At 54.8% G+C, this 23,102-nt stretch overlaps 1 protein-coding gene across 4 annotated transcripts in view; it reads left to right on the top strand.

The window, feature by feature from the left end:
• FUBP3 (far upstream element binding protein 3) overlaps positions 1 to 23,102 on the top strand; it is a 50,547-nt gene that overhangs the window by 22,964 nt on the left and 4,481 nt on the right. For 2 of the 4 annotated variants that reach the window (XM_059410533.1, XM_059410531.1), the window contains exons 3-16: positions 504 to 537; positions 2,856 to 2,905; positions 3,255 to 3,326; positions 4,907 to 4,964; positions 6,940 to 7,102; positions 8,273 to 8,371; positions 10,955 to 11,059; positions 12,320 to 12,422; positions 13,057 to 13,157; positions 15,695 to 15,836; positions 19,534 to 19,694; positions 20,492 to 20,565; positions 20,856 to 20,936; positions 21,135 to 21,211. In XM_059410533.1, the coding sequence (XP_059266516.1) occupies positions 504 to 537; positions 2,856 to 2,905; positions 3,255 to 3,326; positions 4,907 to 4,964; positions 6,940 to 7,102; positions 8,273 to 8,371; positions 10,955 to 11,059; positions 12,320 to 12,422; positions 13,057 to 13,157; positions 15,695 to 15,836; positions 19,534 to 19,694; positions 20,492 to 20,565; positions 20,856 to 20,936; positions 21,135 to 21,211 (1,320 nt within the window). The remainder of the gene's footprint in view (positions 1 to 503; positions 538 to 2,855; positions 2,906 to 3,254; positions 3,327 to 4,906; positions 4,965 to 6,939; positions 7,103 to 8,272; positions 8,372 to 10,954; positions 11,060 to 12,319; positions 12,423 to 13,056; positions 13,158 to 15,694; positions 15,837 to 19,533; positions 19,695 to 20,491; positions 20,566 to 20,855; positions 20,937 to 21,134; positions 21,212 to 23,102) is intronic. The other 2 variants (XM_059410532.1, XM_059410534.1) reach the window with 2 other exon arrangements.

The following is a 23,102-nucleotide window of genomic DNA, read 5'->3' as shown; positions in this document are numbered from 1 at the left end:
AGGACAGGGAGAATGGGGGGGGGGTGCCCCGTGGCCAGCAGGAACATATGTGCGTGTTCTTAGTGACCACAGCTGCCACGGAGCAGTCCTTTAACGACGCTCCCAGGCTAGGAGGTTAAACCTTCTCATTTGCTTGAGAAAGAGCAAGAGGGAACCCTCAGTATCTTTACATTGATCTGGATCCAGAGCAGGAGGGAGGGGAAGGGAGAGGGATTTAGGCAGGCGGGATTTTCTCCCAGGCCGCTCAGCATGCGGACACACAGATCAATTTCTTATCCTGCGTTCAGCTGGACACTGGGTTAGAGACTGTGTTGATCAAGACGTCCCCTCCTGTTTCATATCATGTAACGCATTCAGTGCAGCCACTGAGCCTAAATTACTGTTTGCTTTCTCTCTGCCTCTCGTCCCCTCCCTCCCTGAAATGGTAAGAACTCGTGTAAGGATGGAGTCCGTTTATCCGTGCTAATGCTTTGATTTTTCTTTTCTCTTTCTCTTTGCCACAGTAGGTAACCAGTTAGGGGCCTTGGTACATCAAAGGTAAGCAGTGGGTTATGTTTTATTATTTATTGATCATTTCTAATTGTTTATCGATCGACCATCTGTACTAGAGTCTTAGAAAGTCAGAGGTTGAGAATGGGAAAAACCGGGGGCTAGATTTCTTTAAGGCTCAAGTTTTTTGTAGTCCTTTCCAAGACAGCATAAGCACGAGGGAGAAACGAACGGGAGCTATTAAAAATCACCCATTATTGTATGTAAATTTAACAGACCTCTCGAGTGTGGGAGCTTTTTTCTGTCCCACATATATCTAATCTAAAAAGAGAAATTTTCCATCCTGAGTTGATGGTCTCCACAGTTTTATGAATCCTTAATGCCTCCATGCGAGCAAAAGTGTCCCCAAGAAGTGTTCGTCTTTGGGCTTTTCCACAAGATAAAGCTTGTGATTCTCAAGGAGTCGTGGTCCTGGGCAGCCAGAAACCCAGGCCCCGCCCCATGCCCTTGAAGAAGGACTTGCCGGAGAACCTTGGAGAAGGGCCCAGTTGCTTCCCTGCCTCGGTTTACCCTCATAGCCTTCCCTTAAATGTTGAGGATTTAGAGAGCTATGGAGAGGTCTGGGCTTTAAAAAGACCAGTCTGTAAAATAGGATGTTTGTGGTCAAAATGTTATCCTTCAAATGGAATAAAATGTGCAGGAACCTGCCTCAGGTTCTCTCCCCACATGGATGTCATTCTCCATTACTGTAATATTGTATCCTTAATCTTCACCAGTAACAATACAGTTATGTCCTCTTGTGTTCTACACAAGTGTTTGGGAGTTTCTAGAAATCGTCAGGCCTCAGTTAACCGAAAGATTTAACCTGGGTTTTATTGTTACTGGTTTGCTTTTTTAGTGAATTAGAATAATTTAAATGATGTTGCTGTTAGTATCAAACATAATTTTCCTATAAAGCCATAATTGAGATTTTACTTTCCCAAGAATATCATACTTCATGCAGTCAACAAGTTTCAGCCTCACAGTCAGAATGGAGGTTTGTCTCGGGGCCCAGAGCAGCTCCTCTTCATACATTTCTAATTCCAGGAGAGTCTGCTCCTGCCGTTCCCTGAGGGCTGAGGAACTGCTGAGTTTTGTGACAGTTTGTATTGTGATAGTGTTGAACTGCTCCCAGTAAATCCCCCAGGGACCCTTGCGGAGAACAGACAGGGCTACATACGTGGGCTGCAGTCTCGTGGCCACACGTACAGGGGTACTGCGACCCTCCACCGTGGCAGGGAAACTGGCCTCATGGGGACCCCGCAGCCTGTCCAGACGGGTTGGGCCCTCGAGGCTCGGCGTTTGTGTCCACGGTGCTGCTGACTTAGGAATGTGGCATTGTCTGATTTGGAGGCAAACTCAAATATCCCAAGACTGTAGAGAGGCTCTCTGCACATGTATGAACTGGGGGAGGTAAGCTCCTCGGGGATGTCCGCTCTCCTCAAACTGGGACGGTGGCAAGTGCTGTCGCGCCTTCTGTCTTTCTCCTGCGTGCCACGCTTTCCCTAAAAACATGGGCTGGATTCGATCCTTTTTGTGATGGGTAAAAATCCAGGTGTGTGAGAGATGCTTAAAAATGCTTACCCTTTTTTCTTTTTAACTACTTGCATTTAGCTTCCTTCTAAGGTAAATGTTTAGATTTAATTGCTTTCTGGGGCTTTGGGCAAATTGGATATTGTCCACAATACACTCTGTGGCAAATTTGAAGGTTTGTTTGAAAGAACCAGTGCAGCCGTTGTTTAAAAAAAAACAACCAAAAAACCCGACACATAATGGATGGAATAGCATTGAACGAAAGTACCTTGCAGAGTAAGGTGATTATTTTGTTCTGGTCAACACTGATTAGGCCTCTGCTGGATACTGGGTTCCATTTGGAGCATCTCACCCGAAGCAACAGATCAGTGAGAGGGAGGCCAGAAATCAAGAAAAAGATGGGGAAACCAGGAATGTTGAGGAGAAATTTCAGCATTGCTATCTGTGTCTTAAGGAGACTGGCAGAGAAGTCTAAGCTAACTTCACAGGCCCCAAAGAATCTTTTAAAGCATTAGACAATACTGAGAAGAAAAGGCAGTTGTTACTAGAATTGATGGTTTAATAAAAAATCAGGTTTCTCCCTCTTTCACAGCGAGGGAGGAGGCTAGGATCTTCTCCAGAAGTGATTAACCAGAGGCCCTATGAGATGATGCTCTTTCTCGAGGGCTGGGGACTCGTTGGCATGATTTCTTTGAAGTCTCTTGTCTTCTGGCATTGCCAATATGGGAACGTGGGGAACCTGAAATGACCATGAGATTCTTTATATGTTTTTCCAAAATGTTCTTTGTTTTTAGGGCGGTAATAACAGAAGAATTCAAAGTGCCTGATAAGATGGTTGGATTTAGTAAGTATCCACATTATCTACTTTGCCCTGATTAATCTTTCAGTGCGACCGTCACTGTGGTAGGAGGCTTTGCACACTGTGTCCCCCAGAGCCCTGAAGGGCTGCAGGCCTCTCTCCAGGCTGAGAGAGAGAGAGAGCCACGCACCCCCGCCAGTCTCTCTCCTCACTTCAGCTAGAACACCCTGTACCTGTCTACTGTGTTTCCCATAGGATTTCCGTGGCTCGCCGAGGCCACCGTGATGTGCAGTGCCGCGGGCCTAGTGTAAATGTTTGCTGAGTTAATTAAGTCATTCATGCGGGGTTAAACATGGAACGGAGGCATGTTCTGACCCTGTTCCATTTGTTTCAGTTATCGGCAGGGGAGGTGAGCAGATTTCACGGATTCAAGCAGAATCTGGTTGCAAAATTCAGATTGCCTCAGGTAAGGCTTCTTTCTTCATAGATCTCAGTTTGGTAGAAATCCGTGTTTTGCCAGACTTTCCAGATTCGTTACCTTTGCTCATTGCTTAGAAGTTTAGGGGCCTGAGTAAGTATATGCGATTGCCGTTCTCCTTGTGCTTTTAGAGCTGGACTCCCAGATGAGAACCAGCAAAACCAGGGCAAAAGCGGGCCTGGAGACAAGGCCGCCCATCTGGCCTCTGGAGGAGGCCCTCTGTAGTTCTGTGGCTCTGCGTGGCCCCGGCCAGACCGGCTGCTCTAGGACCGCAGTTTTCTGCGCCAGGAGGTTATGCCAGACAGTGGGGGCATAGAGGAGCAATGTGGCTTTGGGGTCACTCCTGGGGACTGCTCTCTGGCTCCCCTGGATCAGAACCTCCCTTATCTCCTCCACCCCCCATTGTGGAAAGAGGCCAAGGCCAGCTGGGGGTTCTGACTAAATTAGCCCACGTGAAACACAGTTCAGGACCTTTCCCAGCTGGGGCTGTTTGGCCCATGCATTACGGAGAGAGATTGAGGAAAAGAAGCATTCTTTTTTTTTTTTTTTTTAAGACTTTATTTATTTGACAGAGATCACAAATAGAGAGGCAGCGGGACAGGGGGCGCGGTGGGGTGGGGGAAGCAGGCTCCCTGCTGAGCAGAGAGTGATTAACCAGAGGGACTCTGGGACTCGATCCCAGGACCCTGGGATCATGACCTGAGCCAAAGGCAGAGGTCATGAGCCACCCAGGCACCCCAAGAATCATTCTTAACATTATTAATAGTTCGAGCAACTCATTTGAATTTGGTCTCTTTCCATAGCAGATGAGGGGGGTGTGGAGGACTCTTGACTAGAGAAGCATTTGTCTGTTTAAAAGATACATGTTACCATGTTTCCAAGGCAGTAACTGTTATTAGTTTTTTATATATATACATATATATATATATATAATACATACATATATATATTTAGTAGATATATATGTATATGTGTGTTTGTGTGTATATATATATATATATTTTTTTTTTGGAGTTAAGAATTTTAAGAGGCAGGTGTTTTAAGAACACAGGAAAGCGTCGAGTGGTGTCGGAAAGCAAGCTTTTCCTCTCTCGTCAAACGGCCCGGAACTGTTTCCACATAGACATCCCTGCTCTCTCGGGAGATTCGCACACTACCTGGAACCAGGCCTCGTGTGCGTCTACCATTAAATTGCTCACCGGTGTGCAAACATGTGACCCTAACCCACTCTGCAGGCGGAGAAACTGAGGACAAGCGAGTGTCGGGACCCGGGCACTGCCCGGCACACAGCCGGGTCAGAGAGGAAGCTGAGCCGCTAGGACCCGCTGTCAGGGCTCCGTGGCGTCCCGCCCACTCCCCCTGCAGAACTTGTTTCTACTTTGGGAATCTAGGGCAGAGCCATCAGCCTACCGTTCTCTCCACAAGCGGAAGCCAACTGTCTCTTCCTGGGGCCCGGGCTTCTGTGGGGCCGGTGTAGGGACCAGGCCAGAGAGTCTGTACACAGAGGCACAGGTGCACGGTTGCCTGGTGCCCACCAACACACCTCATCTTCTTGATTCTTCTTATAGAGAGTTCTGGGATTCCAGAGAGACCCTGTGTACTTACCGGAACCCCAGAAAGTATTGAGTAAGTTTATTTTATTTACTTCTTCCTGTCACTCTTCTTCCTCCTTCCCCACATGGGGAGACGTGGAAGGGCCAGATTGTTACTGAGCGCTGTGGAGCCGCGCCACAGCCTGGCCCACGGCAGCAGATGCTTCTGTGGAGAAGGATCTGGGAGGTTGCCACGCCAGGGGAGTTTTCTGTTACTTAAAACACATAAGGTATCACCATGGGTTCCCCCCCCCCCCAAACGCTACAGAATTTCTGGCAGCCGTCATAACATCACTCCGTACACCAGGTTCTTTATAAAGAGTGTGCGCTGGCCCCATCTGCTTCCTTCTTCCTCGGTAACACCTCCTTTCCCTGAGCAGGTCTGCCGTCGTGACCCTGTCACTGGTGAACGGTTGAGAATCCTGGCACCAGGTCTTTTGCCCGGGGCTGATCCCACTGCCCTTCTGACATTTGTGAATCAAATGAGTTGACTCTTCGTGGCCCTTGCTCCTCTCAGAGGGCTACACGGACCGGCCAGAGGGTGTCTTGACGTTGAGCGGGAGCCGTTGTCACCACCTGCCAGGAAAGCTGGCATTGCTTTCTGACCGTGGGACACCCGCGCTCAGAGCCTCGTGTCAGAGGCAGGCCTCGGCAGTCCGCACGCCTCCCGGGGGAACGGGGAGGTACTGACTCCCGAGTCTGCTCGCTCTCCTTTTTCAATCCACTGAGTAGCGTTGCATTTGGGGACAGGGGTGCTAAGATTATGCCTGCCTCAGTAGATAGGGCTGTTTTACCATTTCTATTTCTCCGGGAGTCCAGATGAGTTTAAATTCTCTTGTTCTGCCGCAACATTGCAAGCAGTGAACCAGAATAAATACCGCAGGCAGGTGTGCGTTATAGGGCAAGCCGGATGGTTTTGCTGGGGTCCAGGCATCTTTCTTCCAACACAGGTTAATTTAGTACACAAGCAAAATATTAAAAAGCTGGTGTCGCTGAGAAGACCGGCCAGGCCGATTCTGTACACAGAGAGGCTCAAGACGACAAAAGGCGACGTCCGTTTCCTCCCTTTCTCTTCTGTCCTCTCCTCTCGTAACCATTCCCGCTTCCACTTCTCTACCCAGGCAGTCGGGGCAACAGCACTGTGACTTCAGGAAGAAACAGTTTCATCTTCTTCCTCTGCTGCATAGTAGCTGAATTCCTCCCTAGCAGAGGACCCAAAAACTAGATCGTATATAGTGATTTAAAGAACAAACCAGCCAGGGGAGCTTCTGGTGCTGAAAAGGCAATCGCCTCGACAGGTGGCCTGGCCAGCCGGGCTGGGCGTGCCGTGTCGGCCCTGTGGTCTCCCTCTCCTGCCTCCGAGTCTCCCGGCACCAGACAGCATCACAGGGGAAGCCGGGACCCGAGAATCCGAGCGGACAGGCACGCAGCCCGTATCTCGGGCTCTGTGGCCACACTGGGTCCCGGCCTCTCCTCCCCGCTCGGGCGCTCCTAGCCTGAGCTCCGAAGCCAGAGAGCAGGTGGGTTAGGGAGAAGAGATTGGGAGTCTGGGAACTCAGACGGCGGCTACTAACCCTCGCTTGCTTTCTTCCCGTCTCTCTCGTTGCTCTCTCCTGCCTGTATTTAACCAGTGTCTCTTGAGCGCCTCCTCTGTGGGAAGCATTGTGCCAGACCGAGGACCAGAGAGAGAGGCAGGGCGACCAGAGGTGGTCGCCGCCGCGGGAGCGGCTGACACTTGGTGCCGGGACTGCCGGACCCCCTCACGGGCAGAGGGCAGGCCGGACAGGGCTGTGTTGGAATGTTGGCGTGTGGTGTGTGTTGCTTTTAAATTCCAGCCCGGTAGCGTGGCGGATGGCAGAGACCTCCCGGGTTGTGGGGGCAGGAGCTGGAGCTGGAAGGAGGGCTGCCTTGATTCCTTCGTGGTCTTCCCCCCGTGCTGTTGCTCTCCCGTGGGCGCCCAGCACCTTCATTTAATGCTCCTTCTCTTGTGATTCTTTTCCCTCCCAAAGACAAGCCAAACGGCTCCTGGGGCAGATTGTGGACCGCTGTCGGAACGGCCCTGGCTTTCACAACGACATAGATGGCAATAGCACGATCCAGGAAATTCTTATTCCCGCGTCCAAAGTGGGTCTGGTCATCGGCAAAGGAGGGGAAACGATCAAGCAGTTGCAGGTGCGTGAGGCCTGAGCGGCGCTCCAGCGGGCCTCCTGGGACTCGGGGCCGTGGGGAGGGTGACCCTACCTCGGACTACCCCCCGCTAGGCTGGCCGTGCACCCCTCTGCTTCCAAGGTGCCACAGATCCTCCGTCGGACGGGTGCTTATGAACAGGCACTGTGGGCAGGTGCGACGCCCAGTGTGATGCCCTCACTGGGGCAGTGACGCTCTGTGGCGGCTGCTTTTACCACCAGGTGACAGCGTCTCAGGTGAAAGTCCTGCGTGGACTTGCCAGAGCTGGGGCTCCTAGCCAGCCGTACGCCCTCTCACTAGCTGTGGGATCTTACATACGCGTGTGTATTTGTCGAGGGCTCGGAGTCCTTGTCGGCCTCACTGCTGTCATGAAGCAGAAGTGATAACTCGTGACTTTATCTTCACCTCAGACTCTCGGCACAGAGCCCGTGACTGAGTAAATGCCCCCCCAGCCTTAGCTGCTGCTGTTCCAAAATCCCTCGTGTGAGACCACGGGGGCCAGACGTGTTCAGGATGGAACACCCTGTAACCAGACTCCTGTTGGTCTAGCCAGACGCAGTGACAGTCCCCCCGTGAGAGGGGCTACACATATGCTTCCAAGAGTTCAGGTTCATTTTGCGGCCAAATGAGCTGTGGACAAACGTTTATTTCCCCTCCTGGGCTTTTGAGGTTGTAGGTCGGGGCTCGTGGGCGGCCCGGTGCGCATGTTCCCTGCCCAGCCCTCAGCCTGGTGAGCACTCTGGTGCGGGCGCTAAGGTCCTGGAAGCCAGAGTCCACGGTTTGCTCCTCCCTGCCTCAGCTCTGGGACCTTGGGCACCTGCTGTCGGGCTCGCCCTGTCAGTGAAATAGGGCAGCGGGAACCCTTCCATCTCAGAGCTGTGCTCGGGCCCTAATGAGAAGCCGTTACTGCCTGGATCAGAAAAATTGATCCAGTCGCGCTATCCTGTGGAGACCGGGAAGGGAGGAGAGTGTTGGGAAACAGTTTCCATGTCGCACACCTGTCAGCTGTCTAGGGTGGCCTGCGCGCCGGTGTCCTCCCAGGGCAGCACCCTGTGGTCGGAGGGACGGGGCTGATGGTGGACAGGGCCCTGCCTCGTGCTTGCGGCGCGCACGTGTGCCCTTCCTCACGGCCGTCCTGGCGTGCTGCCCCCACAGGAGCGGACAGGTGTGAAAATGGTCATGATCCAGGATGGCCCGTTGCCTACAGGAGCAGACAAGCCTCTCCGCATCACGGGAGACCCGTTCAAAGTACAGGTAGGGGAGGGACCACGGATGGAGCAGGTCCTACGTGGGGGGTCGCAATGGGGGTGGGGGGGCTTGCGTGTCACGCAGGACGTTGTGAAACTGGGTGTTCCTTTATTTAAGGGGAGCTGTTGTCCCAACCCGGGTGTGATGGAAGGGCTGTAGGGATGTCTTGCTTTCAGCCAAGCCACTAGCCCCAGGTGTTCCTTAAATGAATCCGGAGCCAACGAGGATGGAGTTCCTCTTTTACACCGGCCGGATTCTGAGCGCCTAAGAGCCACGTGAGGGTGGCGGCGATGGTTGTGGCCGGCGCACGTATGTGACATTCCCATAAATGCAGATGGTTTTGTTGCCCTGATCAGACGTGGTCTCCCGTCTGGGCTCTGGGCACCTCAGCTGCAGGCTCTCTTCGGCTCTTGCTCGCTGCTTCTCTCTTGGCCCCTCTTACAAGACCTCCAGCTCCGGTGGGGGAGGTGAGCAGCCCCCAGGCATACGTATGCCCTCGGAGCGAGCATCCTGTGCCCCAAGCACCCGGCCACAGAGGAGAGCCCATTTCTGAAAGCAGTGAGGGGCGTCGTCCTAGACCTTCTGGGGCAGGTCCAGCCTCCGACTCCTGCTGTCAGCAGGAATGCGCGTGGGCTGCGGGTGTGGGACGTGTCTGTTCCCGTGAACTATGACTGTTCTTTTCCTGCCCGCTGCAGCGTGCTGTGCCTTTGCTGCATTTAGCAGAGCTCCAGGGTGATGCACCTCGGTGAGCTAGTCAGCCGCAGCTATTTCTCCGTGGGAGCTCTGGGACTTTGAGCCAGCCAAGGTTACCAGTCTCCAGCAAAATATGCCCCCGATTCCTCCCCTCCCACGATGCCTTATTTACAAATGGATGTATTCATGTGGGTGCTTATTGGTGTCTGTGTGCGTTTTTATTGAAATCGACACACGATATTATGTCCATTTCAAGGGTGCAACATAGTGACTCAACACACGGGGAAATTCTGTTACGGAGCGGCTCCCCATAAGCGCACTTACCCTCCGTCACTGTGCAGTTATTAAAGTATTAGTGATTCTATCCCCTGTGCTGCACTTCTCAGCTGCATGGCTTCCTTCTTGTATAAATGCAAGTTTATACCTCCTAATCCCCTTCATCTGTTTATTTCCCCCAGTGCTTAATGCTCTCGTCCGGCTTGACTCAAGCTTGTGTCACTAGTAGTTCTTCTGGTCCAGGCACAGACGTAAAATCCTGGTTTTAAAGCAGGATTGAGGGCCAGTGGTGAAACCAGCCTCTTTCCTTGAGCTCCAGGCAGGGGTGCACCCTTTACTCCCCTCCAGCAGGCCAGGATCCCCCAGGTGCCTTGCCCCCCCAGGGCTTCTAACCTCCCTGAGTGTGTACAGGTGGGCTCCCTGCTTACCTTCCGTAGTGGAACCTTGGTTCTTTTATGAAAGGAACACTAGAGCGAAGAGTGTATTTCCTTGATGTTCCAGTGCTTTGCAGGAAAATCTTGACAACCAAAGGTTTTTAGTTTGTTTTTTTTTTTTTTATTTTAAAACTACGTGTATTCCACATTTTTTATTTGGCAGAAGCCGTTCGCTGTGTTGAGGATAAATTGTTGGTCATTTGTTTTCTCTCCTCAACTTTTTATCATGAAAAACTTGAAACATACAGACAAGTTGAAAGGGTAGAGCAGGGAACATATATGTGTGTAAACTCACCCCGTCATTTTGCCACACTTGTGGCACTTATTTCTGCTCGACCATAACCATTTCTAAGTAAGTGGCAGGCGTTGTGACTGTCTGCCCCTGGATCTTGTATGTGTCTCCTAAGAATGAGAACTAATTTCTAGAACCAGGACTAAGTAAATGATAGCAAGTCCCCTAACATTCTCTTACAGTCAGTCCTACTCCACTTTCTCCAAATGTCTGAAGACTTCATTTGCTGCTTTGGAGTTTTTTTGGTTTGGTTTGTTTTTTCCAGAACCAAGACGCAGTCTGGGTGCCCGTGACCTTGAGTTCTTACGTACACCTAACGTTCGGTGCAGATTCCTGTGCAGCCAGGAACGGTGTGGGGAGGGGGGGCGACAGGTGCGTTTGGGGGCAGAGGACGCTGAGTGTGCCTCCGAGAGCGTCAGGCCCTGGAGGTAGGCTTTGCCAGCTGGTAATCGGGGTATTTGCTCTCTGGGAGCTGGAAGATATTTTCAGACCCCCTGGGCTGGCATTTTCCCTTTACTTCCCCGGGGCTTCTGTGGGGCGAACCTGTCCACAGAGCTCTGAGAAATAAACGGTGTGCCAGATGCCTCAGGCCACAGTCCTCAGGCTCTGACCCACCGCACGTGTGCCGATCTGACTGGTTTAAAGCCGGCCGGGCCTGTGTGGATGCCTTGGGCAATGTAAAGAACATGTCACCTAGGACTCGATCTCTGTGACCCTCCCCAGCAGCCCACCCGTGTCCCGTGTTGGAACGCAGGAAGTGAGCTGGGCCCCAGCTAAGTGCCTTCTGGGTCTGCGAGTCTGACGTAACAGGCTGTGGTGTGGAAATTTCACCCGGTGTCATGGCTTTTCTTAGGAGTTTGATTTCCATAATGCCTGTCCTCTGTGTTTACACAGCAAGCAAGAGAAATGGTATTGGAGATCATCCGAGAAAAGGACCAGGCTGACTTCCGAGGTGTCCGAGGGGACTTCGGTGCCCGCGCCGGAGGAGGCAGCATAGAGGTATGCCTGTCCTGCAGAGTAGTTCCCGGGCAGACAGGCCGCACTTTGGTTAGCTCTTTAACCTTGACTGAGTGGGCTTTGGTTCATCTTCAAAGCCAGGGTGGGTGTGAGGAAGGACCTAGAGAGAGTCCACAGCCAGAGAGAAGGGGAGGGAAGGGAGCCAGCTGCACGCCTTTCAGGGAACGAGGCCATCATCCTGGTTTTGAGCTTTGCCTCAAGGCTGTTCCTGCTGCCCAGGTCAAGACCAGAGGCGAGGCTTTCTCGGTGCTCTGCATTGTGCGCGTAGCAGACCCGGAAGCCCAACTTACTAATGAGGTGGAATGGGATGAAAATCTTTCCTTTATTTCTTAAAAAACTTTTAAAGATTCATTTATGAGAGAGAGAATATGTGTGCAGGGCCAGGCAGGGGCAGAGGGAGAGAATCTCAAGCAGGTTCCCTGCTGAGCACAGAGCCCAACGCAGGGCTCGATCTCACAACCTGAGAGTTGGACACTTAACCCGATGAACCCCCCCAGGTGCTCCAGAAAGCTTTCCCTTACAGTGGAGCGCCGCGGTGACGCTTCACCTTGGATGGGGCTTGTGAATATCGTGCTTAGTAAAGTTAGCCGGGTACGGGGGACTCCACCCCCACTGGTGCCCAGAACGGGCAAGTTCTTCGAGACAGAACGTTGCGCAGAGGTGACCAGGGCTGATGGAAAGAGTCTCTCTTTAATGGCTACAGAATTTTGGGGGGTGGTGGGGTGGTGAAGAAAAGGTTTTGGGGGTATAGAGACCAGTGGTGGTTACACAACGTTGTGAGTATATTTCATGCCACTGAACCGTATTCTTACAGGTGGTTAAAATGATGAAGATTATGTTCTGTATATTTTAGCACAATAGAAGAATGAAGGGGGGATAAAAATACACTTTCAGGGACCACCAGTATAATCAGTGTCCATAGTATATTTATGCTAAGTTCGTGGAATTGGGAAATAAGTTTGCCACTTTCAACCTTTTCTGCAAAAAGTTTATTATTCCTCATTTTATGGCTATCGTGATCAAATCTGAGATGCGTTAGATATATTTAATAGGTAGGAATGCAATCCTCAATCACGATAGTTTTCCAAAGAGGGGAGAGAGGGGAAAATATGCTGTATCGTATTTCCAGGAAGGCACTTGCAATGAAAAGTCTGTGTTTTGAGTTTGTCTTTTTTAATGTATCCTCTAAGAAATAACAGATTTGCAGACAGCTCTGATCAGGTTTTGTTTCCCTGTGCTCAGGTGTCTGTACCCAGGTTTGCTGTTGGGATTGTAATAGGAAGAAATGGGGAAATGATCAAAAAGATTCAGAATGATGCCGGGGTGAGGATTCAGTTCAAGCCAGGTTGGTTTCGATGACTGTCAAAACTCCTTAGTGCTCTGAAGAATCATAAAGCAACACAAGGACTCTGTAACTAGCTCATGTGTGTGTCCCCCGCTCCCCCTCCCACCAGTACTATCACCAAATTACCAATCTAGCTTTCTCCTCTGGGCCCTCATGGCATTTCCAGCTTTTAATTTTGTTCAGTAAAGACTCAAAAAAAAAAAAAAAAAAAACCTGTTATTCTGACTTCATTATTTAAAGATAAAACCATTTTAAAAAAGGACTAACGTCTTAGCATAAAGGACAGTTCTTTAAATTTTGTAGATTTAGCTTCATGAGCAAAATTTTTGACATTGTCTTAATTTTCCTCATTCCTCTGAAGTTGGAAAAACTGTGTGATAGGTTCATTTTTGGCAACACGGCCATAGCTCATGTCTGCCTTCTTTTGCTTTATTGTTTAGTGTTTCTGTAATGATAACTTTTTTTAATGCCTGTAATTACCTAAGAAGCAGGTGTTGGCATGGGCCATGCAAAAAGATGGAGCCGCATGTGCTTCTCTAGGCCTCTGGTGGGAATACTGATTGCAGGTCAGGTGACCTTTGTTTCCAGCTGAAGTTGGGCTTTTCCTTACGCCACCTCTCGCTTTGTCCTGCAGACGACGGTATCAGTCCAGAGAGAGCCGCGCAAGTCATGGGACCTCCAGATCGGTGTCAGCACGCGGCACACGTCATCAATGAGCTTATCCTTACAGCCCAGGTGGGTTGGCTTTCTGGGGTTCCACTGCGTCGCCGGCAAAGGCAGGAAGTGCTCCAGGGGTCTTGGGGCAGCGCCGTAGAGCTCTCTCCAGTCACATTTCTGGAACACAGCGGTCTTTTCAGTCACCCACCTCTGGGGACATGGCCAGCGGCTTCTCTACACCTGCCTGTCTCCTGCCTTCCTGTATTTTGTCACTAGCTTCTTGCTCTCCTCCCTCTGTTATCCCAGGGTCTGTGTTTTCTTGACATAGGAAGTTCCTGACCCTACACTATTAGAAGTGCATTGCGGGTCACCATGGGTCAGACCATCGAGTGCCTTTAGCGGCGAACTGCGTTAAGTCAACTCCAGGGCTCTGGGGGAGCTCAGTCAGCTCAGCGCTCAACTCTGGATCGAAGCTCAGATCTTGGTCTCAGGGTCAGGAGTTCAAACCCCGAATTGGGCTCCATGCGGGGCATGGAGTCTACTAAATAAATAAATAAACAAACTCTTAATCTCAGAAAACACTTTAGGCTCCTCCAGAGTCTTTTTTTTTTTTTCTTAAGATCTTATTTATTTGACAGAGATCAGAAGTAGGCAGAGCAACAGACAGAGAGAGCGGGGGAAGCAGACTCCCAGCTGAGCAGAGAGCCTGATTTGGGGCTCCATCCAGGACCCTGAGACCATGATCTGAGCCGAAGGCAGAGGCTTAACCTACTGAGCCACCGGGGTGTTCCTCCCCCAGAGTCTTTTTTTTTTTTTTTTTTTTAAGATTTTATTTATTTATTTGACAGAGATCACAAGTAGGGAGAGAGGCAGGCAGAGAGAGAAGAGGAAGCAGGCTCCCTGCCGAGCAGAGAGTACGATGTGGGGCTCGATCCCAGAACCCTGGGATCATGACCCGAGCCGAAGGCAGAGGCTTTAACCCACTGAGCCACCCAGGCGCCCCACCTCCCCCAGAGTTAAATTAAAGCCGTCTTCACGAAGTGGATTCCGTGTGCATCTCGGGGCACGAGAGCAAGCTTATGATGCTGTTAGCATCTCTGCTGGCGCCCCTGCTGTTCAGTGCTCCGGGAACCCCTGGGCCTCACGCTGGGTCGGCAGGTCTCCCAGGTGTGCTGAACTGAGGGAAGGTTTAAAAACACCTGGGGCCAAGGAGCAGCACGGGATTGGAAACCGTAACCCGTCTGCTGTGAGCCGTGTGAGCCGGGACAAGCCTCTGAACCTCTCTGGGCCGAGCCGTGGCCATAGACCAGGGGGTGGGGCGTGCGGTGCCACCCATGCGAGCCCCCAAGTTGCTGAGTGACCGTGTTGAACTTATGGCGTGACAGCCCCCACCACGGACTTCCCGAATCGGCAGATCCCAGAGAGGGGGCTTGGGCTGCAGCCAGAGTCCTGGGAAGTTCTCGGGATGCGACAAGTTCAGAAGAGAGTGCCTGAGTGTGCCCAGCATCGTCTGCAGCAGGAAGAAGCAACAGACCCAGAGCTGCGGGAGCGCAGGGGAGACAGCCTCCCCTCCGACAGTCTGCCGCAGGCCGGGAGGTCGGCAGTGTGTGCACGCACGTGTGCAGGCATTTTTACTTAAATCCCTAGAATTGCCTCGTTTACTCATGATTTGTGTCTCAGAAGAGCCGAGTGCAGGGTAAGAAGCCCTCCAAGCCTCTCTGCGGGTTTAGATTCTGGGGAGGTGCTCGATTTACTCTCCATCAGCATAGGTGGGCTTTGCCGAACATTGTCCGCTGTGTTAAGCATTGGCTCGGCTTCTCCCTTCCGAAGGGGCTCTGGGCTGGACCAGGTTTGCCCTCAGCATCTAAAAAAGACCGTAAATGCTGCTGCTCCAGGGTGACTCGGGACAAAGACGAGATTGCTGATGAGATGAGATTGCTGGCCCTGAATGAAGGGAACCTTCTGTTAGGTGCCGGCCGGGGGTTGTGCTCTCTGCGTGGGGCCCGGTGTGAGCGTGTCGCAGGCTGCTCCACCCCCAAATGCTGGCCCCACACACCTGGTTTGTTGCACCCCAGTTTGGGGAGAATGGGACAACCAACTTTCTTGAAAAGCCTTTTATTTTTTCCGCTGGTTGGCTTGCGAGGTGCCCCGACCGCCATCAGCGGTGTCGGGACCGGAGGGCTGGAGGCCTAAGTCGGGTGGCCCTTTGAGATGCCCAAGGCTCGTGCGCATGTAACGCACGGTGTCTGGTAGGCCCAGCGGGTGTTAGCCACAGGGAAAGGGCATCAGCGTGGAGGAGAAAAGCGATGCCCGATGCCTGGACAGTAGGGCCCGGGCCTCCAGAAACAGGAGTTTGTGCCGACTGCCTGTCTCGGTTGGGTCGGCGGGGCCGCTGGTATGAGCACGGGTTGGTCTGCACCTGTCCTCCCTGACTGCACCTGGGGTTTGTGCTAATCCTGGCTTGAAAGAGCGCCTCCGAGGCTGGCCCGGGGAGAAGTGCTGAGGTTCCAGCGTGTGGCACTGATTACATCCTGTCACTGCGCCTCCTGCCTGGGCTGAAGAGCGGTCCCATGGCAGTGGCAGAAATCATCACTTGAGCTCTGCTTCCTTCCCAGGAGAGAGATGGCTTCGGAGGCCTTGCGGTGGCCAGAGGACGGGGCCGTGGCCGTGGCGACTGGAGCGTGGGAGCCCCTGGTGGCATCCAGGAGATAACCTACACGGTCCCGGCGGACAAGTGCGGCCTCGTCATAGGCAAAGGTGAGGGGCCATTGCTGGGGTTTCGTGGTCCCCCTCCCTCTTTCCTACCTTCCTCCCCCCTCCCCCCATGCAGACGGGGCCCCTGCGGTACCTCCAGAGCATGAAGTTGGGTCCACTGGTGGCACCTAACTGCAGGTGCCCAGCCTGCAACTCCAGCTGCCTTCCATAGGGACCCTGCCGGTCCCTACGGTCTTCCCGCCAGAGGGGACTGTCGGTTATCGAGTCCGAACGGACCAGAAGTGAGACAACCCCCCTCCCCACCCCCGCCCGGTAAAGCTGTGTGGGTTGCCGCAAAGGCACCCTGCCCAGTGTGGGGGCCTCTGGGTGTTTGTCCATCGGCTGATTAACGATTAAGATGCCTCCTGGGAGCTCAGAGGAACAGTTAAGGTAACAGCTCAAGCGAAGATGGACCTCTGACAAGCGTGTCACTTTTTGTCCTGGCTGGGTTTGGGTATTTGGTCCATATTGACACATATGAGCACATATCTTTTGAGCACATTTACTGTAACAGACACTCTGTGGAGGGAAATAAATACTGACTGACTCGTCGTTTCTAGGCTTTGTAGGGAACATTAGGTCGGGAACCCTCGTTAGCGGCTGACGCAGCCCCTCGCCGTCCGTCACTGGGAGCCGGGGGAGAGCAGGCAGCTTTCGGGGCTGCCGAGCAGCCTTCTCCGCAGCGGGCTGGCCTCCCTGTGGGCTCTCCGGGGGGCCCCCCCACCCCCAGCAACACAGGCTGAGGCCTTTGTGCCTGCCTCCATGCATGTTTGTTTGACAACACGTGGAGGGAGTAAATACAGGCCTCCCCACCCCTGACTCCCCGCACCGCCGCCCCTCCCCCCGCCCCGAGTATCTCCCATTTCTGCCACCACCAGACCTCTCCGACCTACGGGAGGGAGCTAATGTCCCACAGACGGTGGCTTGGGTTTGGGAACATACTCGATGGAAAGCTGAGGCTGCCTTAGCCTGCACAGGAGGCCTCCTGCCCCCTCTCATTCTCCTTTTGGAGTCTGCGTTTGGCTGTGCTGTGGGCGGCATGTGTGGTGTGTTCCTTCGAAACGTCTATCTCCTGTCTCCGTGTCGTCTTCTAGATCATTCATCTCTCGGAGGCGGTAGGAACAATGTGGGTTTGTTTTCATTTCCTGGCGGGGTGTACATGCTGATCAGGGCTCAGGGAATGCTGTCAGCTGCCCAGATGCTGTGGTGACTCAGATCTGCCACCCAGACCATCAGCGTGGCTGCCGGGACATTCAGACCAGTTGGTGCCTGTGGGTTGAGAAGCAGAGCTAGGTTTCTGTGCCTTCTGAGGACCATTTTGTCAAGGAGAGTTGACTCAGTGGCCTAGTGCGGCCTTGCGACCGTTCCTGGTAGTCGGGGAAATCAGGGTGTAGGCAGGACGCCCCTTATGGTTTGTCCTCGACAAAGTCATCTTGATCGACTCCCACGGGAGAGTGATGGCAGCGCCGAGCAGTGACTGATCTGTGTGTGACCTGGCGTTTCGACTGCGGCCTCGGAGGCCCGAAGTTGGTCAGCCAGGGTCTTTCTCCACCGCCCCCCAGCCACACACACAGGGGCTGGGCGTGGGGGGGGGTACACCCACTTAAGGAAGGTGCGTGGTGAGGGAGACAGGAGAGGGAGCCGCAGGCAGGCAGGCAGCCTGTGCTCCCCCCTCCCCAGCTCTAGTCCGTGGACAGACGCTGCGCCTCCCCGGGGCCCCTGCTGGATTTCCATGATAAATACAGCAGCGGCGACAGATAGAGCGACCAGCCCTGCTCTTGTCAGCCAGGCCTTTTAGCAGGTTTGATTAATTGCTTTACGATTTCACGTCCAGCTGGGGGGCCGCTGGTGGGTCGCTTCTGCCCCCCATCAGGTGGAAGAATGGACAGGCTGCTGAATGAGCCTCTAGACAGCCACCATGTGCCAAGCTGGTGACCTCATTTTGAAGGAAGATGAACTTAAATGAACTCCTTCCGGCCCTGCGCAGTTTTTGTGCTGCCTCTTCCCCCGGTTATTATGCTGCCCCGCTCTCGGGCCTCAGGCCTGCGCGGCTTCTCCAAGTGCCCACGGGAGCCGGGCTTGTCGTCGGGGCCGAGGGCGCTCGGCCTCACACATGCGCCCTTTTGTGTTCTTGCCTCTGGAACCCCACGGGGCCCGGAGAGGCTGGAGGATTCCGGCAGGCACTGGGTGTGCGCTAGGAAGGCTTCCAGTTCCTTCTTCTTGCCCTTCCTTAAGCCCCAGAAACACTTTGCCTAGGAGCAAAGCTACTCACATTTCATGGTGCCAAGAGGATGAAATCGTGATGCGGGAGCAGAGGGTGGTAGTTGTAGGGCTGGGAGAGGCTCGCTCTGACCCAAAGGCCACCGAGCAGCTGAAAGGCTTGTCTGTGACTTTCCGCATTGGCCAGTGCTCTGTGCTGGAGGTGGATGACGCAGGGATGCTCTTGAACCGTAGCAGAACTTGAAGGAAGGTCTGACGCGTTGTTGTTTTTAATTTGCTTTTAAATTGAAACCCATCCTCCGCTAAACTGCCATGCTGCACGTGCCAGTTTGAACAAAGCTTTCCCCGAAGGCCAGCAGCTTCCTGGTTCCTCCGGGCTTCTTCCCTGCAGTGTCCACCTTCGGGAAGGCCCACAGGACCCCGGCTCCGATTGTGCTTTCTGGGCCTGTAGTATCCCAAGAGGGTGAGATGAGACACAACACGGGCCAGGCCTGCTCTTGGGATCCTCCTTGTCTACTTGCTCGATGGGCGTGATGGGTGCCCCAGCAGCGGCTGGAAGGACTGTGCACGTGGTACCCAGAAATGGCAAGTGTCATTTGAGGTTGGTTTTGACTCTGGGCGGGGTCGAGTGATACAGAGACTGGCCTGGAGTCTTTGCTTCTCTAGTCGCCTGTACCATATTTTCCAGACTGTCTTTTTCTGATGTTGCAAGACTCTGTGCTCCCAGGTTTTCCTTGTATTCTGCCCCCCCCCACCACCACCACCACCTCAGTTGAGCAGAACCGATCTGTAAATTCTGTGAAATTTCAAAAGAAGAATCAAACCATTGTGACACTGCTGGACCTTTTGTTACGCAAATCTCATTAAGAGACTGGAACTCTCAAAGGTTTTTCAAAAGGTCCAACTAAATTTTCATTACCCCGCTCCACCCAGGCCTCTGTGACCCCCATCCTCGGCTGCCTCTCTGTCTAGACCTCCCCCGCCCCACCCCCCAGCGGAGGCAGGGACTTCAGAAGGGCCGTGGAAGGCCTGTGGGCTCTGGCCATTGTTGGAGCCCGTGGCTCGTCTGTTTGCGCTTGTGGCAGGGAGGGAGCCGCCGGGCCATAGCCCACAGGGCTGAGGACAGAGTGTGTTCCCCTGGCAGAGGCGGGCTTGCAGTGAGCCTCCAAGAGCCCGGCTCCAGCGTGCACACCCTTGGGCTCCAGGCCCTGGCGTGGGTGCCGTGCGGTGTCTGGCCTCAGTCTGGCTCAGGGAGAAGAACCAGCTTCCTCGCTCTTCAGTCTGGTTTTGCAAATGAGAGAGCTCTGGTGTTTGTCAGAACGGGGGGTTTCGGAGTCAGTTGAAGGTACTTGTCTGCTCTCGGGTGAGGGCCGGGGTACGGAGGACACCTTTTCCTCCCCTAAGCGGCAGAGGACCACCGGGCCTCTGGGTCTGCCCCAACTGCCACTTACCCTTGTGTCTTGTGTCCACCTGCCTGCAGGGGGCGAGAACATCAAAAGCATAAATCAGCAGTCAGGAGCGCACGTGGAGCTCCAGCGGAACCCCCCTCCCAGCACTGACCCCAACCTGCGGATGTTCACCATCAGGGGCATCCCTCAGCAGATCGAGGTGGCCAGACATCTCATAGATGAGAAAGTTGGCGTACGTACAAGGTCCTTCCTCTGCCCGGCTTAATGATAGCTGGCTTTTCTTTTGGACGTCCAAGGCACCTGCTCCTCCCCAGAACCTGGTACCTCCTGTGCCTTCTAGTCCGCATGTCACGTGAGGGCAGCCCCTCCCACGTTGCCAAGGGGGAAGGTTGGGGCCCAGGGATGCCAGGGCCAGGCCCCGGGCGCGCTGGAGGAAGCCCCCTGGCAGAACTCACCGAGGCCCCTGAGGCCCCGCAGTGCAGCAGCTCAGGCCCAGAGCCGGGTCCCCTGCAGGCTTAGATGAGCAGCTGGGGCGGCAGCCTTCCCCCAGCACCGCCCCTGGACTCCCGCGGGCGCGGCCCTGGTGGCCAGCCCTGCAGGCGGCTTTCATTGACTCTGGCTTTAGTTTCAGGCACCTCAAAGCAGATAAAGAAAGGGAGTGTTGATGGAGGACAGATTGGCCACTGCTCACCTCAAAGGGGACGTAGAATGGCAGAAAGAGCCATGGGCCAGCCTAAATTGACGGGAGAGTCAAGCAGGTTGGTCCCTACCCCCAGGGTGACGCGTTAGGGCACCTGTGACGGCGCTCGTATGGGCTGTGTGGTGGTTTTGGTCATTCGAGGGGGCAGAAGCCATTTCTGCAAGTGAAGCCCCTGTGGGGAAGCGAGGCTAGCGAGTGTCAGAGGGTATCTGGATGTCACTTGACTCTGTGTCCCCGAAAGCTGTGGTTTGCTGGGGGTGGGAGGGGCCTGGGCAGAAGGCAGAGGTGCAGCCGACAGGAAGTGAGAGCTCCTTGTGTGCCCATGACAGGGGACGAGTCTCGGAGCGCCGGGAGCCTTTGGACAGAGCCCTTTCAGCCCGCCGCCTGCCGCGCCTCATCAGAAGTAAGTCTCGCACGTCGGTCTCGGCGGGAAGAGCTCACTCCTCCGTCCCAGGAGGTCCTCTCCAGCTACTTCTGGGGAGGGCCAGCAAGAGCCTGGGTGTGAGCAAGACTTTTCCCTCTGCCTCTCTCGGCCGGCCCCTCTAGCCTGTTCATAGCCCACTGGCCGGCCCCAGGGGTGGGGGCCTTCCCGCAGGGTGGAGGGCCTTGTCAGCGCCGGCATCCCCGAGTGGCTGCCCCCCGACCGCCGCAGTCCGCGGCCGCCGTGGTCATGTGTTCTTCACTTGCTTTCAGCACGTTTCCCCCAAGGAGCTCGGGCTGCTTCCCGAGCATTGCTGCTAAAGTGAACGGAAACCCCCACAGTACCCCTGTGAGGTAGGCGACCTCTCGCTCCCTCTGTGTGCTTCTCTCGGGACTCTCGGGACCAGGGCTGCCACATGGCCACTACCCAGGGGTGGGGGTGGGGGGGAGCCGTGAAGCCTCAGATCACGGATGGCCTGGCGGGAGGCGGACCCAGTTGAGGAGACGGGGGTGTGGCCTGCTGTGGAACGAGTGACTCTTTCCCCCCCGCAGTGGTCCTCCGGCCTTTCTGACCCAGGGGTGGGGCAGCACCTACCAGGCGTGGCAGCAGCCCACACAGCAGGTCCCAAGTAAGTGACCCGGGAGGAGGTGGGACTGTGCACGCCACACGGGAGGGCTGGGCGGCCGACGTGTCTGGAACGCTCTCGTTGCGTCTCTTGGCCAGTACGCCCGCACGCCCCTCCCCAGAGCTGCCAGGAGCACCTGGGGCAGCGGGAGCCACCAGCAGCCCCGTGCTGGGCCCCCAGCGGAGCAAGGGAGGAGGCCGGCTCTCTCCTGGCCCCTCTCCAGCCTTTCTCTCCCATCTCCTCTGTTCTTTTCAGAGCTGGGGGCTCTGTCCGCTTCGGGCCCACAGATGCCCATCTGGACCCGGCCCAGCCTGCAGCCCCCCCCTCACTGCCCTCCCAGACAGGCCCCCGCCCAGGCTCGGGCCTGTTGGTGACCGTCTCCCCCTTTTCTCTCCAGCACTGCCTTAGAAGGGATGGTCTTTCTGTCTCCTGAACTTCTCAGAAAGCACACAGCTGGAGAGTTAGCTCAGTGGAGGGACACCTTGGCAGAACAGCTGACCGTTAGAGAAGGTTCCTGTGGCGTCCAGTCCCCTCGGCCTGCCCTCGGGCCCCCACACGAGCTTCAGGAATCCTTCTAGAGTTGGATCGCACGCAGCCTTCAGAACCAAACCAAACCAAACTGCTTACCTTCCGTTCTTCTGTCCCCCTGAGGCGGCAGCTGCTTGCGTCGAGGGCGTCCTTCCGTGCGGCTGCCCGGGTCCTCGCAGCGCCACACCGCTTTGTGGCTGCTCGGCTCACAAGGGACGGAGCCCGCGCTCTGGGCCCCTCCCGCTGCCCCCTTGAGCAGAGCGCGGCTGTGAGGAAGCCCGGCCCGGTGCCTGCTCCGGGCCCCAGCTGCACCAGCTCCCCGGGGGGTCTGGAGTCCGGAGGCCGATGCCGTGTGTGGCCGTGCACACCTTCCCTTCCTCTGGCCTCCAGTTGGTGTCTAAGAAATGGAAGGTTTGGGTTCGATTTCCAGAGTAACCGTGAGCTCTGACTTTGTATGGTTGCGTTTTTTTTCTGCCTCCCCCCTTTTTAAGAAAATGTCTCAAACATGCAGAATATTAGAAAGAATTTCACCGTAAACGCCTGCACCCTTCCTCCCCACCAGAGTCCCCGAGCGTCTCACCGCACTCACTTGCTCCCAAGCCTGTTTGTGTTTCCTGTTCTGATGGAAAAGGGCCCGCAAGACAGGAGTGGCCCCGGGCAGACTAACCATGTGCCCCATTGTCCGGGACAGGGACTCTGTGGGAAAGCCCTAGACTGGGGGGTGTGGGTAGGGGACATGGCCTCCTGCCTGACGGGAAGTGACCCCTGTGCCACGGTTCCGCGCCCCAGCTCCGCTGTCCGCTGCAGGCAGAGGCCTGTAGGGCAAAGTGAAAGAAAACACAGGGCCTGGGTTCTCGCCTCTGTTCCCGTCCGTCTCGTGGTGTTGAGCGTGTTTGTCTCTAGGGGGCGGTGAGAACTGGTTTCCGTCAGTGGAATCTTGTTTGGAAGAACCCACCGGCTTGCCCACACCCTCCACAGCCACCGTGTTCTGTGCCCAGTATCGTCCTGAGGCCCTTCCCGCCCTGCTGGGAGGACCAGAACCGGGAGGGGGTGCTTCTCCCCGTGTGTTCTTCCCACCTCGCTTCCTTTCCCCGCCGCACACAGACTCCTGTCACCGCACGCCCCTCCTCAGACTGCAGTAAATCAATGAGCAGGGAAGACACTTTGCCATGACCACGGTCACCAGCGCGTCCTGCCCGCTGGCTGTCACCTGCGGTTCTAACAGAAGACAGGACAGAAGGGGGTCCAAGCAGGGAACACACAAGCCAGCCCTGACCTCGGTAGAAAAGAAGGTCCCGACTTGTCGCTCTGGTCAGGGCTTATGAACCCTACAGGCCCGGGACAGGCGGCTGCCACTCCGCGCCCC

Source organism: Mustela nigripes, chromosome 9 (genome assembly GCF_022355385.1).
Source record: "Mustela nigripes isolate SB6536 chromosome 9, MUSNIG.SB6536, whole genome shotgun sequence".
Classification (NCBI taxonomy): Eukaryota; Metazoa; Chordata; class Mammalia; order Carnivora; family Mustelidae; genus Mustela; species Mustela nigripes.
This window is presented reverse-complemented; position numbering and strand designations above follow the sequence as displayed.